Source organism: Helianthus annuus, chromosome 8 (genome assembly GCF_002127325.2).
Source record: "Helianthus annuus cultivar XRQ/B chromosome 8, HanXRQr2.0-SUNRISE, whole genome shotgun sequence".
Lineage (NCBI taxonomy): Eukaryota > Viridiplantae > Streptophyta > Magnoliopsida > Asterales > Asteraceae > Helianthus > Helianthus annuus.
In genome coordinates this window covers 57,756,169-57,772,802 of record NC_035440.2, presented here as the reverse complement: position 1 = coordinate 57,772,802, position 16,634 = coordinate 57,756,169, and the positions used below count along the sequence as shown (strand labels likewise).

Below are 16,634 nucleotides of genomic sequence, written 5' to 3'. Positions count from 1 at the left end.
CACAACGCGGAGGTGCTTCCATCTAGTTACTATAAAAGTGTATCACATTTCAAAAACTGACTTAGCTTTTTATGATTTTTTATAATCACAAAGGTTCTATCACCATACAGTATCGATTAATCATAACATACAAGACTAGAACAAAAAGTTCATAAACTATAACACTATTCATCAAACTAAACATTTTCGAAAAGTTTAAATATTAGGTACTTTTACAAATTAGGTCAAAAACACAAAAAACAAAAACATTTAAAATAGAATGCTACCAAATTCTTTTATAAAAATCTTTGTTAGAATATAGTTTCACTATCGTTGGTGGAATGGTGACAGCAACAGGCATCAAATGCTTATATGATTCGCACTTTTTGCTGAATCCCACGATCTAATTCCAAATTCCTTCACCACCAATAAGTATAGAGAGAGAAAGTCAAGAACCGAATGTTATTGTCCTGAAACGAACCACAGCAGCAAAATGATTAACCAATCACAAGTGGAGCACCATTCAATCTTCTACAGCTTCTTGCTTCCTAAAATCCACATATAGTAAGAAAAATTTATCCCCCTTTTATGTTCATCAAGACTTATTATTCGATTTCGTGTAAAATCGGATCGATCTGTCATCTGGGTTACCGATTTTTATCAATATTTGGGGTTGTTTCCATCTGGGTATTTGAGAATCTAGGGTTTGTTAGTGTAAATGATATCAAGTTTTGATTTTTATCAATCTTTGGGGCTAGGTATTTGAGAATCTAGGGTTTTGAAATTTGGGTATTTGTTATTGTGGATTGTGTGATGGATATGGGGTTTTATGGAGAACAAGGTTTTGGTGTGAATTCACAAGGGATATGTTTTCAATCTAGCCCTAGAGAGAACAAATCTGAGATGATTGTGATGGGGGGTTTGCATCGGATGAATAGCACTGGTAGCTTGAGTTTTTCGGGGAATTCGGGTATTGTAAATGGTGGGTCGTCGTTTACGGGAGTTGGGAATTCGTGTGATTCGGTGACGGATTTGAAGCAGCGGACTAGCTTGGTGGTCGAGTGGTCGGTTGAGGAACAGTATAAGTTAGAGGAAGCACTTCCCAAGTAAGTTTAAGTTTTTTAGCCATATAAACAATATGATGATTCTTGATTTACATGACTTTGACATGATACAATAACGTTTTAGATATGCTGATGAACCTGGTATCATAAGATATGTCAAGATCGCTGCCACATTGCGTAATAAGACAGTACGCGATGTTGCGCTGAGGTGTAGGTGGATGGGGGTGAGCGTCTCACCTTTTTCGCAATTTCTTTTCTTTGATTGAAATTTGAAAGTTAAAACGCTATATCTTTAGTTCCCAATCATTTTTAGTTCGTCTACATCAAACCCCAAGTTACAGAATATACTAAAAGAGTTAATTACTGTTTTCGTCCCTGTGGTTTGTCAAAAATCACTATTTCAGTCCATTAGTTTAAAAATTGCGATTTCAGTCTCTGTGGTTTCACTTTCGTAACCATTTCAGTCCACCTCGTAACCATTTCAGTCCCTGTACTTACAGAATAAATGGATTGAAATAGTTACGAAAGTGAAACCACAGGGACTAAAATGGTTACGAAAGTGAAACAACAGGGACTGAAATCGCAATTTTTAAACTAATGGACTGAAATAGTGATTTTTGACAAACCACAGGGACGAAAACAATAACTAACTCATACTAAAATGTTTGTGATTTGCGTACATGTATGTTTAATTCGTATCCTTCAGTTTGGTTTATTTATTGTAACCTGTGGTTTCTTATCACGAGCTGCAAAATTACACTACGTTTAAGTTATGCGTTATGAACATTTTAAAGCTCCTTTCTTGATTTTTTACTAAGATGAGATATTTGGCAGAGAAAACGAAGGAAACAAGAGGAACTGAATTTGTGGAAGAAGACAAAAGACAAGAAGGTACGAACGACTGTTGAAATTTATTTGAAATAACTATGCTTGAAACTTGAAAGCCTTTAATTTCTTGAAGGCCACGTGCGAGGCGTAAGTTGCGCTTTACCTGGTCCTACTGGTTAGCAGGGTATCTGTGGGGTTGTGAGTTTTCCTAACGGGTTCTAATGATTAAAAACTATACTTGAAAGTTATTTATGGAATTATGGTTTTTTTTTTTATTTTTTTTTAAATAAAGGCATTTTCATTCCAATCATCAGGGCAAATTACATAAGGATAGCAGGTAGACGAGCAACAAACTGCGCCGCCATCCCTTTCTGAATAGAAAACCCTAATCTAGTAATTAAATTAGTAAAAGGCTATAGGCATGTCCAAATGTGTATATCGGGAAATCATCTCGTATGTAGCTTGAATTAGAATAATGGTGTAACCTGGGATTTGTATGGTTTATTTACACAACAATAGAAACACGTAACGCTTATAGGATAATGAGGGCTTTGATATGGTCAGGTACTCGGCCACACTTACATGAGATGAATTTTTCAAGATCTCAAGATAATAATTAACAACTTGCTTGTAAGAACTAAGGTCTAATACTCCGTTTACATTGTGATCAAATACTCTTTCTCTCTATGTTAGCTATCTATTACTAGTGCAACACTCATCATTCAACATGTCATATATATTCAGGATAAACTGATGGAATCATCCTTAAAGCCAAGTGTACATTCGTATTCAACAATTAACGTGGCTCCATTTTCACTTTCAATGAATTGGGCGCCAGCTCAGGGTGATGGTATTCATGTTGAAGGTCAGTGTTTATTCCCATCATTGATAATAAAGGCAGGAGTAAAATGCCATTTTCGTCCCTGAGGTTTGGTCAGTTCTGCGATTTTCCTCCAAAGGTTTGTTTTTTCGCGTCTGGATCCAAAAGGTTTGAAATCTTGCCGTCTTAATATGGTTCATTAACTCCATCTATTTTTCTCCGTTAAGTCAGGGGTATCTCCGTCTTTATTGTTAACTTGAAGGCAATTCGGTCTTTTCACTTTGTGTAAAAAGATCGAATACCCCTAAAAAAGACCAAATTGCTCTTTAAGTTAACAAAAAAGACGGAAATACTCCTGACTTAACGGATAAAAAATGGATGGAGTTAACGAGTCGGATGAAGATGGCAAGATTTCAAACCTTTTAATATCCAGATGCGGAAAAACAAACCTTTGGACGAAAGTCACAAAACTAGCCAAACCTCAGGGACAAAAATGGCATTTTACTCTACTTGAATTCATTGAAGTTCTTGATGGCTTTATTGACTCAACTTATTTATTGTATTCGTTGAAGCAGCATTACAAGGCTCGATAAGACATCTATTGGAACAAAACAGCCAAGTTCTTGGTCAGATCTCAACTAATATGTGTGCACTACGGGTAAGTAATTGATTGTTCCACTGCTTCCTGAGTGTGGCCGTTAGAACGGCCAGATGATGTGTGCGCTTGAGTATTTTCAACATAAAAAGAATGAAAACTCAGATTGCGGTTTTGAATTTTGTATGGTTGAGTAATCTTTAGCTGATGCTTTACAACATCAATCAACAGCTGCAGGACAATGTTGACCTCTTTAGCGAGATGAAGAACAATATAACTGCCATCTTAAACGAGTATGTAATATATTCATAAATATGTATTATTTAGTTGTGTAACAGACTAACAGGTCACTCAAATCGGGTTTGTGTCAAAACAGGTATTTTAGTAGTCCAAGTGGTTCACGTTAATTCAAAACACTTATTTTTTTATTATTTTTTTAAAGCAGTAGGATCTTATATATGACTAATTTCTGAATAAAGTGATTAGGACGTGGAATGCATTAGAAATATACTTTGGATGGCTTTGCGCCCGTTCGACTTATTTGACCCGTTTGTTTCTAACTATTATTCTTTCAAAATTTTACCCTTTTGACCCGTTAGAGATAAGTAAATGGGTCAGTTAATACTGATGCTGCCAGTGAGCTATAGCTCAATTAGCATTGGAGGGGAAACGAAGATTTGGGTTTGAGGCCATAGGTCTCAAGTTCGAATCCGATCCCAACCGGGTTTTACCGTAGTGGGTCTTCGGGCGGCGTGTTCGCGCTCGCGTATGGGGTCCTCTTTTGCCATTGGGTTACACTGGGTAGCCGGGTTTTTATTTCGTTGGCCGTTAAAAAAAAATACTGATGCTCGTTTTCTGCTAATGGATGATAAGATTTCCACTTTCTTGCAGCATGAGATGCATGCCTGGGCCGCCACTGCCTGTAACATTAAACGAGGATCTTGTTAATAGCATTCTCTCCCTTAAAAGCCAGGTAACTATCTTTTCAAGCTCATATCTTTGCATCTATAGTGAAATAATGATCGTTTTTGTTTGACAAACTGGCAGACAACAACGATGTTCGCCTCATCAGGTGGGATGAATATGAAACAAGAACCAGGATGTTGGTGACGGATGGTTTCAACTTCCGTCGGTTTATAGTTTTCTCCACGTACAGAATTGAATCCGCTATAAAGCCAACCTTCAACAAGTTTTCACCCCTGACTTTACTCATCAAGAAGAAAACGCTATAAGAAATCTTGGGTTTTTTGTCTATGAAACTGTATTGATTGCCTATTTTAATCCAAACCCACAATAAGAAAGTTTGTAGAACATCATTTTCTAAAAGCTAAAAATGTTTTAGCTTGCCGTTTAAATCGAGTGTAGCCATTGGAGAACCATGTATCCACTGTTATTGGTGTTCGACCATTTTACCCTTTGACTCGAGGTGGCCAAACATGCGGTTAAGGAGGGCTGGGGTCAATTATAAATACTATTCGAAACGGGTCATGTTCAATCCAGCTTCTACTGGTTTTTAACTTTACGCTTTTACCATTTTAATGCCACATGCGGTCCCACTGGTTGATTGTCCATTTTTTTTGAATTATGAAATATTACCCTTTCAATGTATGTATTAAAAATGATTATAAAACTATTTATTAAAAATACATAAACTATCCCATAAATCACACCTCTACCTTTGACATTTATTGTTTGTGAACTTAGTACACACCATAAGGTAGATCTTGACCCTTACAAAGTTAGTTTAACTAACATTTTCAATCATATGCTTAGTTGGTCATCTCTTGGCAAGCTTTGAACCGTATCGGACCATCTTCCAGGTGAATGATCACTGCTATTAAAAGAAACATGAGCCGGTTCCATTCTCGTTTCTTTAATCATGCTCAACACTTCTTTCATCACCGGCCGGTTCTCTGGTGCCACCAAGACACAAGCCATTGCAATGTTCAAAAGTGCTTCAAGTTTGCCAGAAGACATGGGTTCACCACTGGACTCGATTTCTTTATGCCTTATGGACTTGACCCATGAAGGGAGGTCTGAGCCATGTTCTGCAACCAGGTCTTGGTATGGAGCCTTCCCGGTTAGGAGCTCCAAGAGAAGAACACCGAAGCTGTAGACGTCCGCTTGTTGGGAGGGTGGGTTTTTGAAGTCGCGACATTCTGGGGCACGGTAGAAGAGGGATGCTGCACTTGAATCGTCGATAGAGTTGGGGTTTTTTAATGAAATGAGGCCGTAGTCGGTGAAGCAGGATTCAAAGTCGGAGCCCAGGAGAACGTTGGACGATTTTATGTTGCCGTGGGTAAGGCCGCCGGGAGTTTCGTGGATGTGGAGGAGTCCGGTAGCCAGATCTTCCGCGATTTTCAGGCAAGAAGTCCAGTGAAGAGGTTTGCCACCAGATGATGTTTTGGATCCTGCACAAGCAAAAATGAATTGGTGTTAAATGTAGTTAACTAGTTTTCAAGCCCCGCGTTGCGGGCGCGTACGTAGTAAAACCGTGCTAAGTAGTAAGCAAACGACCGCCAAACCTAGAGAAACTCGTAAAAAACGTGAATCTATACAGTCATGTGACATAAAACGTAGGGTAGAAATCGTAAAACAAAAATGTGAATTTATGTCGCCGAACGTAGGAAAAGATAAAGACAAACTTATAACATGAGGTGACACAAAATGAAGACAAACTAGAATTTATACCAAGGAATCTTTAACATAAATACAAAACTTAACACCTGAAAGTAAAACATACAAACTCAAGGGACTTAAAATGCAAACCACCTTAACTTCAAAAAATAAAAGGCAAAAAGACTTTCACTACAAAACAAAAGCAAAAAAAAGAAAAAAAAAAAAGAAAAGAGGTACTGTTCCTAAGAACATATCCTAAGAACATACCTCAATTGTATATATATAATATACGAACATGATAAATATAAGTTTCACATTAAATCTAACAAAATGGGTTGCTTATTGGTAATATATGTGAAATATATTAATATTTTAGAGTAAAAAGATGGTTACAAAGTAATAAAAATTCAACTTATTGAAATATGACTTCTTGTAACTCATTATGTTTGATTGCTTTTTGATAGACTTAAATATAGATAAATAATTTGCATAAAATAGGCTACAATACACAAATGTTTTATGTTGTAGAACCCAATTATAAGTATTTCTTATTTTAAATAGTGTACATTACATGAATGTTTTATGTTGTAGAACCAAATTATAAGTATTTCTTATTTTAAATAGTGTACATTACATGAATGTTTTATGTTGTAGAACCAAATTATAAGTATTTCTTATTCTAAAAGTGATTCAACTACAATAGGCAATTAATACAGTATCATAGGAAAAAACCCAAGATTTCTTAAAAATCAAATTTGGTCTATACTTAAGAAATGTTTTATCTTGTAGAACCAAATTTGGTCATTTTTACTTAACAATACCACACTAAAAACAAACATTTACAAAATGTGAATCCTAATACAAGTTAGTGAGTTTGGTTGTTTCCTAGTTGGTAGGCTAGGTGGTCGAGTTTGTTTGTTGTCGTTTTGGTTTACACAATTGGGGATTGTCCCAATTATGATCTAGTGTGGAACGTTTCCATGCTACATGGTCTTTTTGATTGTGAATATATAAAATCACCGGGGTAACCCTTTACCAAAAAAAATACAAATGGGATCCGGGAACCCTAAATATGGAAATCAAACCAACAAAACCAAAATCTAAAATCAAACACTCAAAAACCGAAAATAATGTGTTATGGTGGCATTAAGAGGTTACCTCTGAATCAGTCAGATTAGAGGAAGAGTTAGTTTGATTCACTTAAAAGACACCTTTTAATGATTCATACAATCTCTGAATGAATAATTTATAAAAATATGAAGCGTGATTCAAAGGGTATCTCTTAATTTGGTCTCCCAATGCTTCAATATAATATTGCCAAACCATCCCCTTCTAAGCAATGAGATACCTTCTAAGCAATGAGATAACACTACGAAGATAACTTTTTTCTTTTTACAAAGTATAGGATAGTATAGGATAGGATGTGAGAGATAGTAACCTACTTTAAAGATAAATATAAGGGTGAACGGGGTGGAAGCGACAAGGGGAGCGGTGAACCCCTTTGCCGCAAGGGGAAGACCGCCACCAACAGTTAATGCCGCGCGGGGAGGGCTTGAAGCGAGGACTTATTACCGCACGCGGGGAAGGCTGAAATTGACCGTTGGGCATGAACGTTGGGGAAACCAACGGCTATATGACCGTTTTATATAAAAAACAATTAAATTCCTTTATAAATACCATTTTAAAATTCCATTTTCACCCAATTTACAAACTCTCAAGCATACTATGGATGGACAAAACAAGGGCGATGGCAAGAAAAAAGTTTCAGGTTCTAGTTCGAATGCGAGGGGGCGCGGCTCGCAAAGTAGATGAGGCGGATCGAGTGTGTATCAACCCAACTTTCCACCACAATTTTTTCACAAACGGGTTTTTACAACACCCAACCTCATCCCAACTATCCACCACAATGTTTTTCATTACCACAAGGTCCCACGATGGTTGCACCGGATGTGTACTAGTATCCTACGGAAGCCCAAAACGTTTTTGACCGTTTGCTTATCGGAGTCCACTGTAACGCCCTGCGTCGCTAAACTTCTATCTTTTGGCAAGAATAGTCCCTACACTATGTTAAACTATGTGAGACTTCGTGATACTTGACTCTTGTGATACTTGAATCTTGTTAAACTTTGAATCTAGACACTTGATGCTTTGAAACTTGACTCTTGATGCTCGATACTTATTAAACACTATGAAACTTGATTCTTGGTGAAACTTGATACTTGATACTAGATACTTGATACTTGATACTAGATACTTGATACTTGATTCTTGATACTTATTGAACGAGGCTCTCGATACTTATGGAACGAGAAACTTTGATACTTTGATAAACAAAAACTTGAAACTTGACACTTACTAGGTAGCTTATGTAGACTTGAAACACGGAAACTTTTGTTTTAGTAATAAAATAAAATCTTATCATGTGATGATATTACACAATAATACGTAACGCAACGCTTAATCTAGCTCGCAAATCGAATCGAAACCTGGAATCTAGCAAACAAGGATTGGCTGTCCGGATGGACATCCAATCGGATGGCCATTCGATCGAATAACCATCTGATCCATGCCATCCCACCGCCTTATCCTCTCTGTTACCTATAAATACCCACTGTCACATCACTATTCACTGATGTGACAGCCTCCTCCGACCCAGAAGCTTCCAACTCGTTTTAAGGCACTTTTCCTTCGATTTCACGTGATTCTTGTAAGTTTTCTTCGTAATTCTTGTACAACTTTCATCTTTACACACTTTCTCACTAGATTCTTCATCAAAATCATTTGTTTCCACCATAAAATAAAATCTTCTGATTTGGACCTTCGAAGGTGACATCATCACTGTGTGCTTATGTCACTGGTTGAATGACGTTATCATATAGGGAATAGGGAATGGTGCAAATCTAAGGAATTTCTACACATTTTTACACAAATCTTTGCAAAGATTTAAACATTTTCAACTAATAACAACTTTTCTTCAAACTTTCCTAACTTTTTACTCAACTCCGTGAAATCTAGATCCAAACAGGCTGTAGACTTGGTCTTTAGTCTGGAGTCGGCTTGAAAACGGATTATCACCGGAGAGATGACCAATCTACAGGCCAGACATGAAATTCCGTCAAGAACAGTTGCCCTGATCGAACGGGGTGATTCCCATCCGATCAGACAAGCTGAACCTTGGTGGGTTTTCCGTTGTCTTAATACGTTACCACGTCGTCTCCGTTAAACTCGAACTTAGAGATTTTACAAAGGTTTCAAAGGAACAAGATCATAGCAGTCGAATGAATGATCATCCGATCGGACGATCATCGATCGAATGATCATCCGACCAAGTGCCTTCTCTCTGTAAGACTTCAACACTTAAACTATTTTGAATCAGAACTTTTAACTATCAAACTTTCACTCGAACAGTCATCCGATCGAACGGTCATCCGACCGGATAACCATCCAATCGAATGACTTGATCATATACTACAACGAAAACTTCAAAAGTTTGAAACATTTTTGCAACACACTACTGATCATCTGTCCTGACAGCCGTCCGATCGAATGGTCATCCGACCGGATGCCCATCCGTCCGGATGACCATCCGAACAGAAAACCCGTCAGACACTTTTATTCGATGTTCGCACGATTTGACATTTTGTTCAACACTTACACTGTCATACTATAATCAGGCTAACTCCCGCGCTCCCTTCGATCCAAATAGTCGGTGTTGATACTTAGCACCCACTGTGAGTATACTCGATCCCTTTTTGTTTTAAACACTTTTGGGATGCAACATGTATTCTATAAACATGACATTTGACACTTGAAACTTATTTGAAAACATACTCTATCCGCTGTGAACGTGAAACTTGAAACTTGTGATTCTTGAGACTTTTATGCTATGTGAACGTTTAATCCTTGTGTGTAGTTCGCCTTAACAATGGTAGCGCTATAGGGGTAAGGCACCTCCCCGTTAGTCTTTGGGGTATTGTTTGGAGGAGACATTTAACCTCCTGTTAGTATTTGGGAAAGGCACTTAACGCATTGGAAACTTGGGCTATCACTTGGACTGCGTAAACTAGCATGGTGAAACTTTTTACGTGTTTACATGACGAATACGAGTTTTGGAACGTTTAAACTATTATGCTATTACGTACTCAAACTTGTATACTCGCCAACATTTTTGTTAATAGTATTTTATACATGTTGCAGGTTGATAGTAGCTGGAACAAGAATCAAGCTAGGATGATGCTTAGAAACTCACCTAGTTAAATGACTATCTTGAACAATATTTGGATGATGTGTAATCGATATTTTGTGGTTGTGAAACTTTGTTGGATGTTTAGACAATGCTATGAAACTTGATTTAAATTATATTGAAATTATTAGTGTTGTGGAATCTTTTGAGCAATTTGAACGCTTAGTGCCGCGCCCCGATGTTTCCGCCATTGGTTGGGGTGTGACATTCACCGACTCAATCTCCAAGAGATAATGTTGAACACATGTTTCCCATATACGATGACAACGAAGATGAAGAATTTGTACCTGAGACTCAAAACTTAGATGAAGATGAAGAAGCCGATGAAAAGGAAGATCTTGAAGTTGAAGAAGAAGCCGAACATGAAGGGAAAGGAAAAGAGGGTATGGCGGATCTGCAAATATGGACGAAGAAACAAGAAGAGGCGTTAGCGATGGCATATGTGCATTGTAGTCTTAACAAGAAAAAAGGAAATGCCCAAAAATCGGAAGGTTTTTGGAGGAAAGTTCTCGCACACTACAATGCAACCGTTGGAGGAAGTTCACGGACCGTTCATCAAGTTCGTCTGAAATGGAAAGCTATGCAAGCAAAGTTGAACTTATTCAACGGTTTTTGGCATCAAGTGGTATAATTTTTTTACGTTCACAAACTTTTTATTTTTTACCCTAATATATTCTTATTTTTTACATTAGTATAATTTATATTTTTATTATAGGATTGTTTACGTCCTAGCGGGAGTGACGATGCGCGTGTTATGAAACAAACGTTAAAAGATTACCAAAAACAACATTCGGGTGGCTTTCCTCATATTGAGGCGTAGGAGGTGGTTAAAAAGCATGATAAATGGGCCCCAGTACCATTGGTGGGTGAGGATAGTGGTAGTTCAGGGCAAAAAAGAAAGTCATCGGATTCGGGTAACTACCCTAGTGATATACCCGACATAAACGTAGACCCCTCCCCAACAAGGCAAAAAAAGAAAAAGAAAAAAGATAAAGGACCCGCAACGTCAAGCGAAAGGTCAGTTGGTATGTCCGACAAGCTCCAAGAATACAAATTTATGAAACAAGAGTTGGTTGAAATTAAAAAGAAACGAGAGGAAAAATATATCGAGTTGGCGGATGAACATCAAGAGACGTTGAGATTGATTAGGTTTGATAAGGATCTGAAGACGTTTAACAGGCCACACGACAATGTTCTACCGGAGATGTTGGAAATCACACTAGCCTGAAAACGCGAGATCGCAAAAAAATATAATTGGCCATGTAGTTTCTAAATTTTTTTTTATGGTTTTATTTTTTAATAGGTTTAATTTTATGTAATGTTTTTTTTTAAATTTAGTTAACGTAATTTTAGTTAGTTTATTTTAATGTAATGTTTTCTTTAAATTAATATACTTTTATTTTGTTAAAATTATATTTCATTATTAATTAGGTAGTTTAAAAAAGAAAAAAAAATTAGTTTACCCCTATGGCATGAGGGGAAACCACCCCTTATGTTTTTTTGGGTAAGGGTGTAAGGGGCACTCCCCTAAGAGGGGAGTCCCCTCTCTTACGCATAACCAATCCTCGTGTGCCACGTCAACTCTCCTCTTAAACTCCCCTAACACCCTAAATTGATGGCGGCACTCCCCTCTTAGGTGACTTGGTTTTTTATTAAAAAAAAAGGAAATTTCTCATTGGTCCAACCCTTCCCTCTCTCCTCCCTCTCTTCGGTGAATCCCCACCGATTTTGGTCCCCTATGTTGGTCACCGATTGATTGGCGGCACCACCACTCTTCGGTGGATGAGGTCCCCGCATGGGGTCACCGACTACGCCCCGATCACCCTAAGAGTCATAAATGAGAGTGGAAATGACGTGACACATTATGATTGGTGGGTGGAAATTTCCCCCAATCCCATGAGAGGTGCACCCCTTTTACCCTAAGGGGGTAGGGGTGTTTATCACTCACCACCAATTTATCACTCACAACTTCCAATCAAGTTCCATCACGTTATCGAGGTTTATTCCACCACTCTCAAACTTTTTTAGTGGAAATGCCCGTCACTCGTCACCACACCCAACAATTCCTCCCAACCAACAATTTCCCTCACACCCATTAAAACATAACACGTCAAAATCTTAACGGGATTTCAAGTCCACGCGTGAATCTTATGCTGTGGCTGTGGTTTGTTCCCTTCTTCCATGCGGGAACATTTTTCATAACGTGCAAATATGCCACCGCCCCGGGTGGCCTAAGGGAAAATAACGAAATTAGCCTATGACTGGTCCACTTTTCTAAAATAGCCCAGCTGAAACCCCATCATAAGCCTTCTCACCAATATCGAGGCTGCTGTAACGGCTTTGAAAATTCTTTTAACATTAACCAACCACTTTGCGCCACGTGTATTCTAAAGGTTCTAGCGGCTCTAAGCCATTTTAGCCTTCTCTAGAGACGAGCTTCAACATTTTCGTTTTTATATATTTTCCACCATGATTTTTAAACGAATATAGCTTCTTCATACGGGTAATATTTTTTTTAAATACACCAAATAAAAGATGATTAATTATCTTTAATTTGGTGTTATTGTTTTAAAAAAATATTTTTATATGAAAAAGTTATACCTATTTAAAAATCATGATGAAAATAAAAAAAAAGACTGAAACCTTTTAAAACGAAACGAGTCACATAATTAAAATAAATGGACTAGTCAAAGTCTAATTTCGTTATTTTCCCTAAATATAAATGTTCAATTATTATTCGTACGAGATGAAAAGGAAAAAAAAATTGATAGCTCATTAACACACGTACGTACCATGAATAAGAGAAAACAGGCTGCCATTAGGAAAATAATCAAACACCAACAACCGTTCCTCTCTAGCTTGAAAATACGCCCGTAACGCCACCAAATTCCTATGCCTCAACCTCCCGATCACCTCCACGTGTCTACAAAACTCCTCCACGTTCAGCCACCTGGCATCCTTCAACCGTTTCACCGTCACAATAAACCCGGTCTCCATCACCGCCTTATACGTACTCCCCACCGTACCTCTCCCCATCGTCTCCGCCGACGCCCTCAACAAATCCTCCAACCGGTAACTCATCTCCGCCGCACCTCCGCCGCCGCAAAACACCAACTTCCCCATCCCGCCACCACCAACACCCTCATCATCCCATGCACACCCCTCACCACCACCACCACCGACGCCACCCGCCGCCGGTGTCCCTTTCCTGCCGGCGACCACCGTCAAATTATTTTTTCCTTTTTTTAATACCAACATTAATAATGTGATTAAAACACATAATAATGATAACCCACCAACGATAAACGCGATTATTGTTATAATCTCGGTTACCCGATGACGCCGGGGATTTTTTCCGGTGGTCGCCGGTGCCGGAAATACCGAAGTCGCCGGAGAAGTCCCACATGGAATCTTTAATATATTGCTACATAAGTTAACATTACCGGAGAATGAGGTTGAGTTGAACTTTGACAAGGTTCCGGTGGCCGGAATGTCGCCGGAAAGTTGGTTATTTGAAAGATTTAAGTATCTCAGGCGAGACTGATCAAAAGGTGGGATTTTTCCGGTGAAGTTATTACCATCTAAGTAAAGAACATATAGTCTTTGTACATTTAGGATTGATACAGGAATGGGGCCTGAAAGATTGTTACCGGAGAGAACGATAGTTTTGAGGCGGTGGAGGGTGGTGAGAGTCGCCGGAAACTCGCCGGAAAAGTTGTTGTGGGAAAGAAATAGTGATTTAAGATTGGTTAAGTGAGAAAGATTGGGAATTTGGCCGGAAATTGAGTTGTTTTTGAAGCTCAAAACTCGAATTTGATCCAATTGGGATATGATTTCTGTATCTATTGTGCCAGTTAAGTTCTTGTTTTCAAGAACAAGTTTTGATACTCTGTTTTTCAAGCATTGTTTAACACCTTCCCATTTGCAAAAATCAGTTCCTTTCCATTGTAAAGTGTTTGATGGATCAATGGATTGTTTTAAACTCAAAAGTGCTTCTTTATCACCACTTATTACACATTGGAAACACAAGAAAAATAGTGAAAGTAGTAAGAAAATGGGTGTGGAGTTTCTCATGGTAAAAATGTAATCTTGATGAAGAAAAATGGTGACTTTTGACATTTATGTGAATCTTGAAAGGAAATTTCACATGGGTTTTTCAAGATTTGTAATCATGAAAGTGGGTTTGGAGTTTCTCATGGTAAAAATGTGATCTTGATGAAGAAAAATGGTTACTTTTGACATTTTTATGAATCTTGAAATGAAATTTCACATGGGTTTTTCAAGATTTGTAATCTTGAAAGTGGGTATGGAGGCTTATACTTTGAAAAGTTTGAATATCTCCCTTGGATGAAATTCAAGATTTGTAATCTTGAAGTTAGTTGAAGTAAGGAAGAAAGATTCGGTAACAAATGAAGAGTTGTAATTTATCAAAAGGGTGTTGGAGATTTAGTGTGAAAGTAACATTTTTTGAGCTTTGAAAGATAACAACAACATGGAAGGATGAAGTTGAGACCAATTATTGGTGAAGTTGCAGGGTTGATGATGCAGACAAATAGTCAAAAAAGATTAGTGTGTGGTTGTTGAAGTTGTTGGTTAGTAGAGTCACGGACAAATGGTTAAGTGAGTGAACACGTGATTTTGCAGAGGTAAACCCCACTGCTTTCTTGGTGTCAGTAGAGGCTTTTAATTAATGGGAAATTAAGATCTTGGAGTAACTAATATTAGTAATCTAAATAGGTTTATATGGAAGAGATGAAAACAGGGGATCCAATGCAAATGCCCACCAATCACTCACTTGAACACTTGAACAAAATGTTAGATATGTGTTCTTGCTATTTGTTGTCCCCTTATTCTTGAATGAGTAGTTTGTATGGAACTTGAAATTTCTTAAGCTTCATGATGCACTTCACTTGTTTGATGAAATACTTGGGTAGCATCTCAAGTGTCCTTTTGAGTTTGAATCCTTTTCCTTTGTGGAGTTTGGTTCAATATATTTGCAAAATAGACATTGATTTTAATTTGGAAAATATATTAGCAAAAGAGTCATTAATTACTTTGTGAAAATTGTGACTTGTACCCAATGCACTTGAAGTTGTAGCTAGAGGTCATTTGATTAAATGGAAAATATATTGTACCAAAAGATACCGGTTTTCAATTTAAACAAGTTGAATAAAAGATACCGGTTTTCAATTTAAACAAGTTGAATAGATTAATAAATTGATTAATTAAATAATAAATAAGTAGTACAAAGAAAAATATAGTAAATTAATAACTAAACTAAATACTAAAAGTTAACAAATATAATAAATAAACTACAAGATACCTTGACTCATGTTTGGCATCGTTGTTATGGTCGGAGCAAATATAGTTGCTGACTTGACTAAACAAGTACCTAAAATCTCCCCAAAGTAGACATGTATCTTCTCTTTTGGAACTAGTAGTTTATTGAAATGCCCTTTAATAAATCCTATACACTTATAATTTGATTGAACTCTTTAAGTTTGATGTTTAATATCTGATATATCATATTAATTAATATTGTCCGCTTGACCTATACACTTATATATTTGGTTTTGGTTAACCCAGTGGAAGCTTTCCACACGAGTACTCTTAACTGAGGAATTCTCTTCTCATTCCAAAGCAATACGTTCAAAAACGTTGGTTATATCTCTCCTATTGGGCATACGACTGACAACGTTCTATCCATATTTTTTTTGTATTTGTAGCATATAAATATAATTAATGTCATCAAAATACATATTACAAAAAAAAGTTTATTTTTTAAGTAATGAACCTACTAGAATGAAAAACTATAAAACAATAGTTAAGAAAATATAAAACAAAAGTTAAAAGTTTTCGGGTATATTATTCGGGTAAACGGGTATATAGTTTCGGGTAATCGGGTCGGGTATCATCTAATCCCATACCCGTCCCATATCCACAAAATATTTTTTTCCCATACCCATACCCGTCGGGTATCGGGTATACACGTCCCAAATGCTTTAGATTTCTAGTATACCCATCGGGCTCAGGTTTTTTTGTCATCCCTACATATGGCCTTCAAAGTGTTAAAAGAATAACACAAAATAATGGAAGTTGGATTCGAACCTAAAAACTTTCGCTATAAGGACTCAAGTGCTCATCACTGATATTTTTGCTCTTTGCATAACATAATTAATCAATAACTTTATCACGTCAAATTTTGAGTAAATTGTTAAAATCGTTCCTGAGGTTTTGGTATATTTACCTGTTTTATTCAAAACGTTCTTTTTGTGCTATCAGGTCCTTTATGGATTTTTTTTATGACATTTTCATTTAAACATCTAACTTAATTAAAAACACCGTATAATGAGGGATATCTTTGAAAGTTTACATTGTCCAGTGAAGGTATCTTTATCTTTTGGCTTTACCATTTTATTTTAATAAAAAATAAACACACTCCTGGAATATGTTGAAAGGGTTGATTATGTTGGATGATGTAATGAG

General features: G+C 37.1%; 2 protein-coding genes across 4 annotated transcripts; one reads left to right on the top strand and one right to left on the bottom strand.

Moving 5' to 3' along the window:
- Positions 1–297: 297 nt before the first annotated feature.
- Positions 298–4,706, top strand: LOC110872900. 3 transcript variants are annotated; one of them, XM_022121801.2, is made up of 9 exons: positions 298–543; positions 738–1,085; positions 1,168–1,267; positions 1,878–1,934; positions 2,616–2,736; positions 3,267–3,349; positions 3,518–3,579; positions 4,178–4,259; positions 4,334–4,706. In XM_022121801.2, the coding sequence occupies exons 2-9, from the start codon at positions 793–795 to the stop codon at positions 4,394–4,396; spliced, it is 861 nt and encodes a 286-aa protein (XP_021977493.1). In that variant the 5' UTR covers positions 298–543; positions 738–792; the 3' UTR covers positions 4,397–4,706. The 3 variants fall into 3 exon arrangements, with proteins under 3 accessions (XP_021977493.1, XP_021977492.1, XP_021977494.1); XM_022121800.2 differs by having other exon boundaries at positions 298–1,085; XM_022121802.2 differs by lacking the exon at positions 3,518–3,579 and having other exon boundaries at positions 309–1,085.
- Positions 4,707–4,892: 186 nt separating this feature from the next.
- On the bottom strand, positions 4,893–15,038 carry LOC110872899 (inactive leucine-rich repeat receptor-like serine/threonine-protein kinase At1g60630). Its single transcript, XM_022121799.2, has 2 exons — positions 12,941–15,038; positions 4,893–5,697 (listed from the first exon to the last, which is right to left on the bottom strand). The coding sequence occupies exons 1-2, from the start codon at positions 14,265–14,267 to the stop codon at positions 5,048–5,050; spliced, it is 1,977 nt and encodes a 658-aa protein (XP_021977491.1). The 5' UTR covers positions 14,268–15,038; the 3' UTR covers positions 4,893–5,047.
- Positions 15,039–16,634: the final 1,596 nt, after the last annotated feature.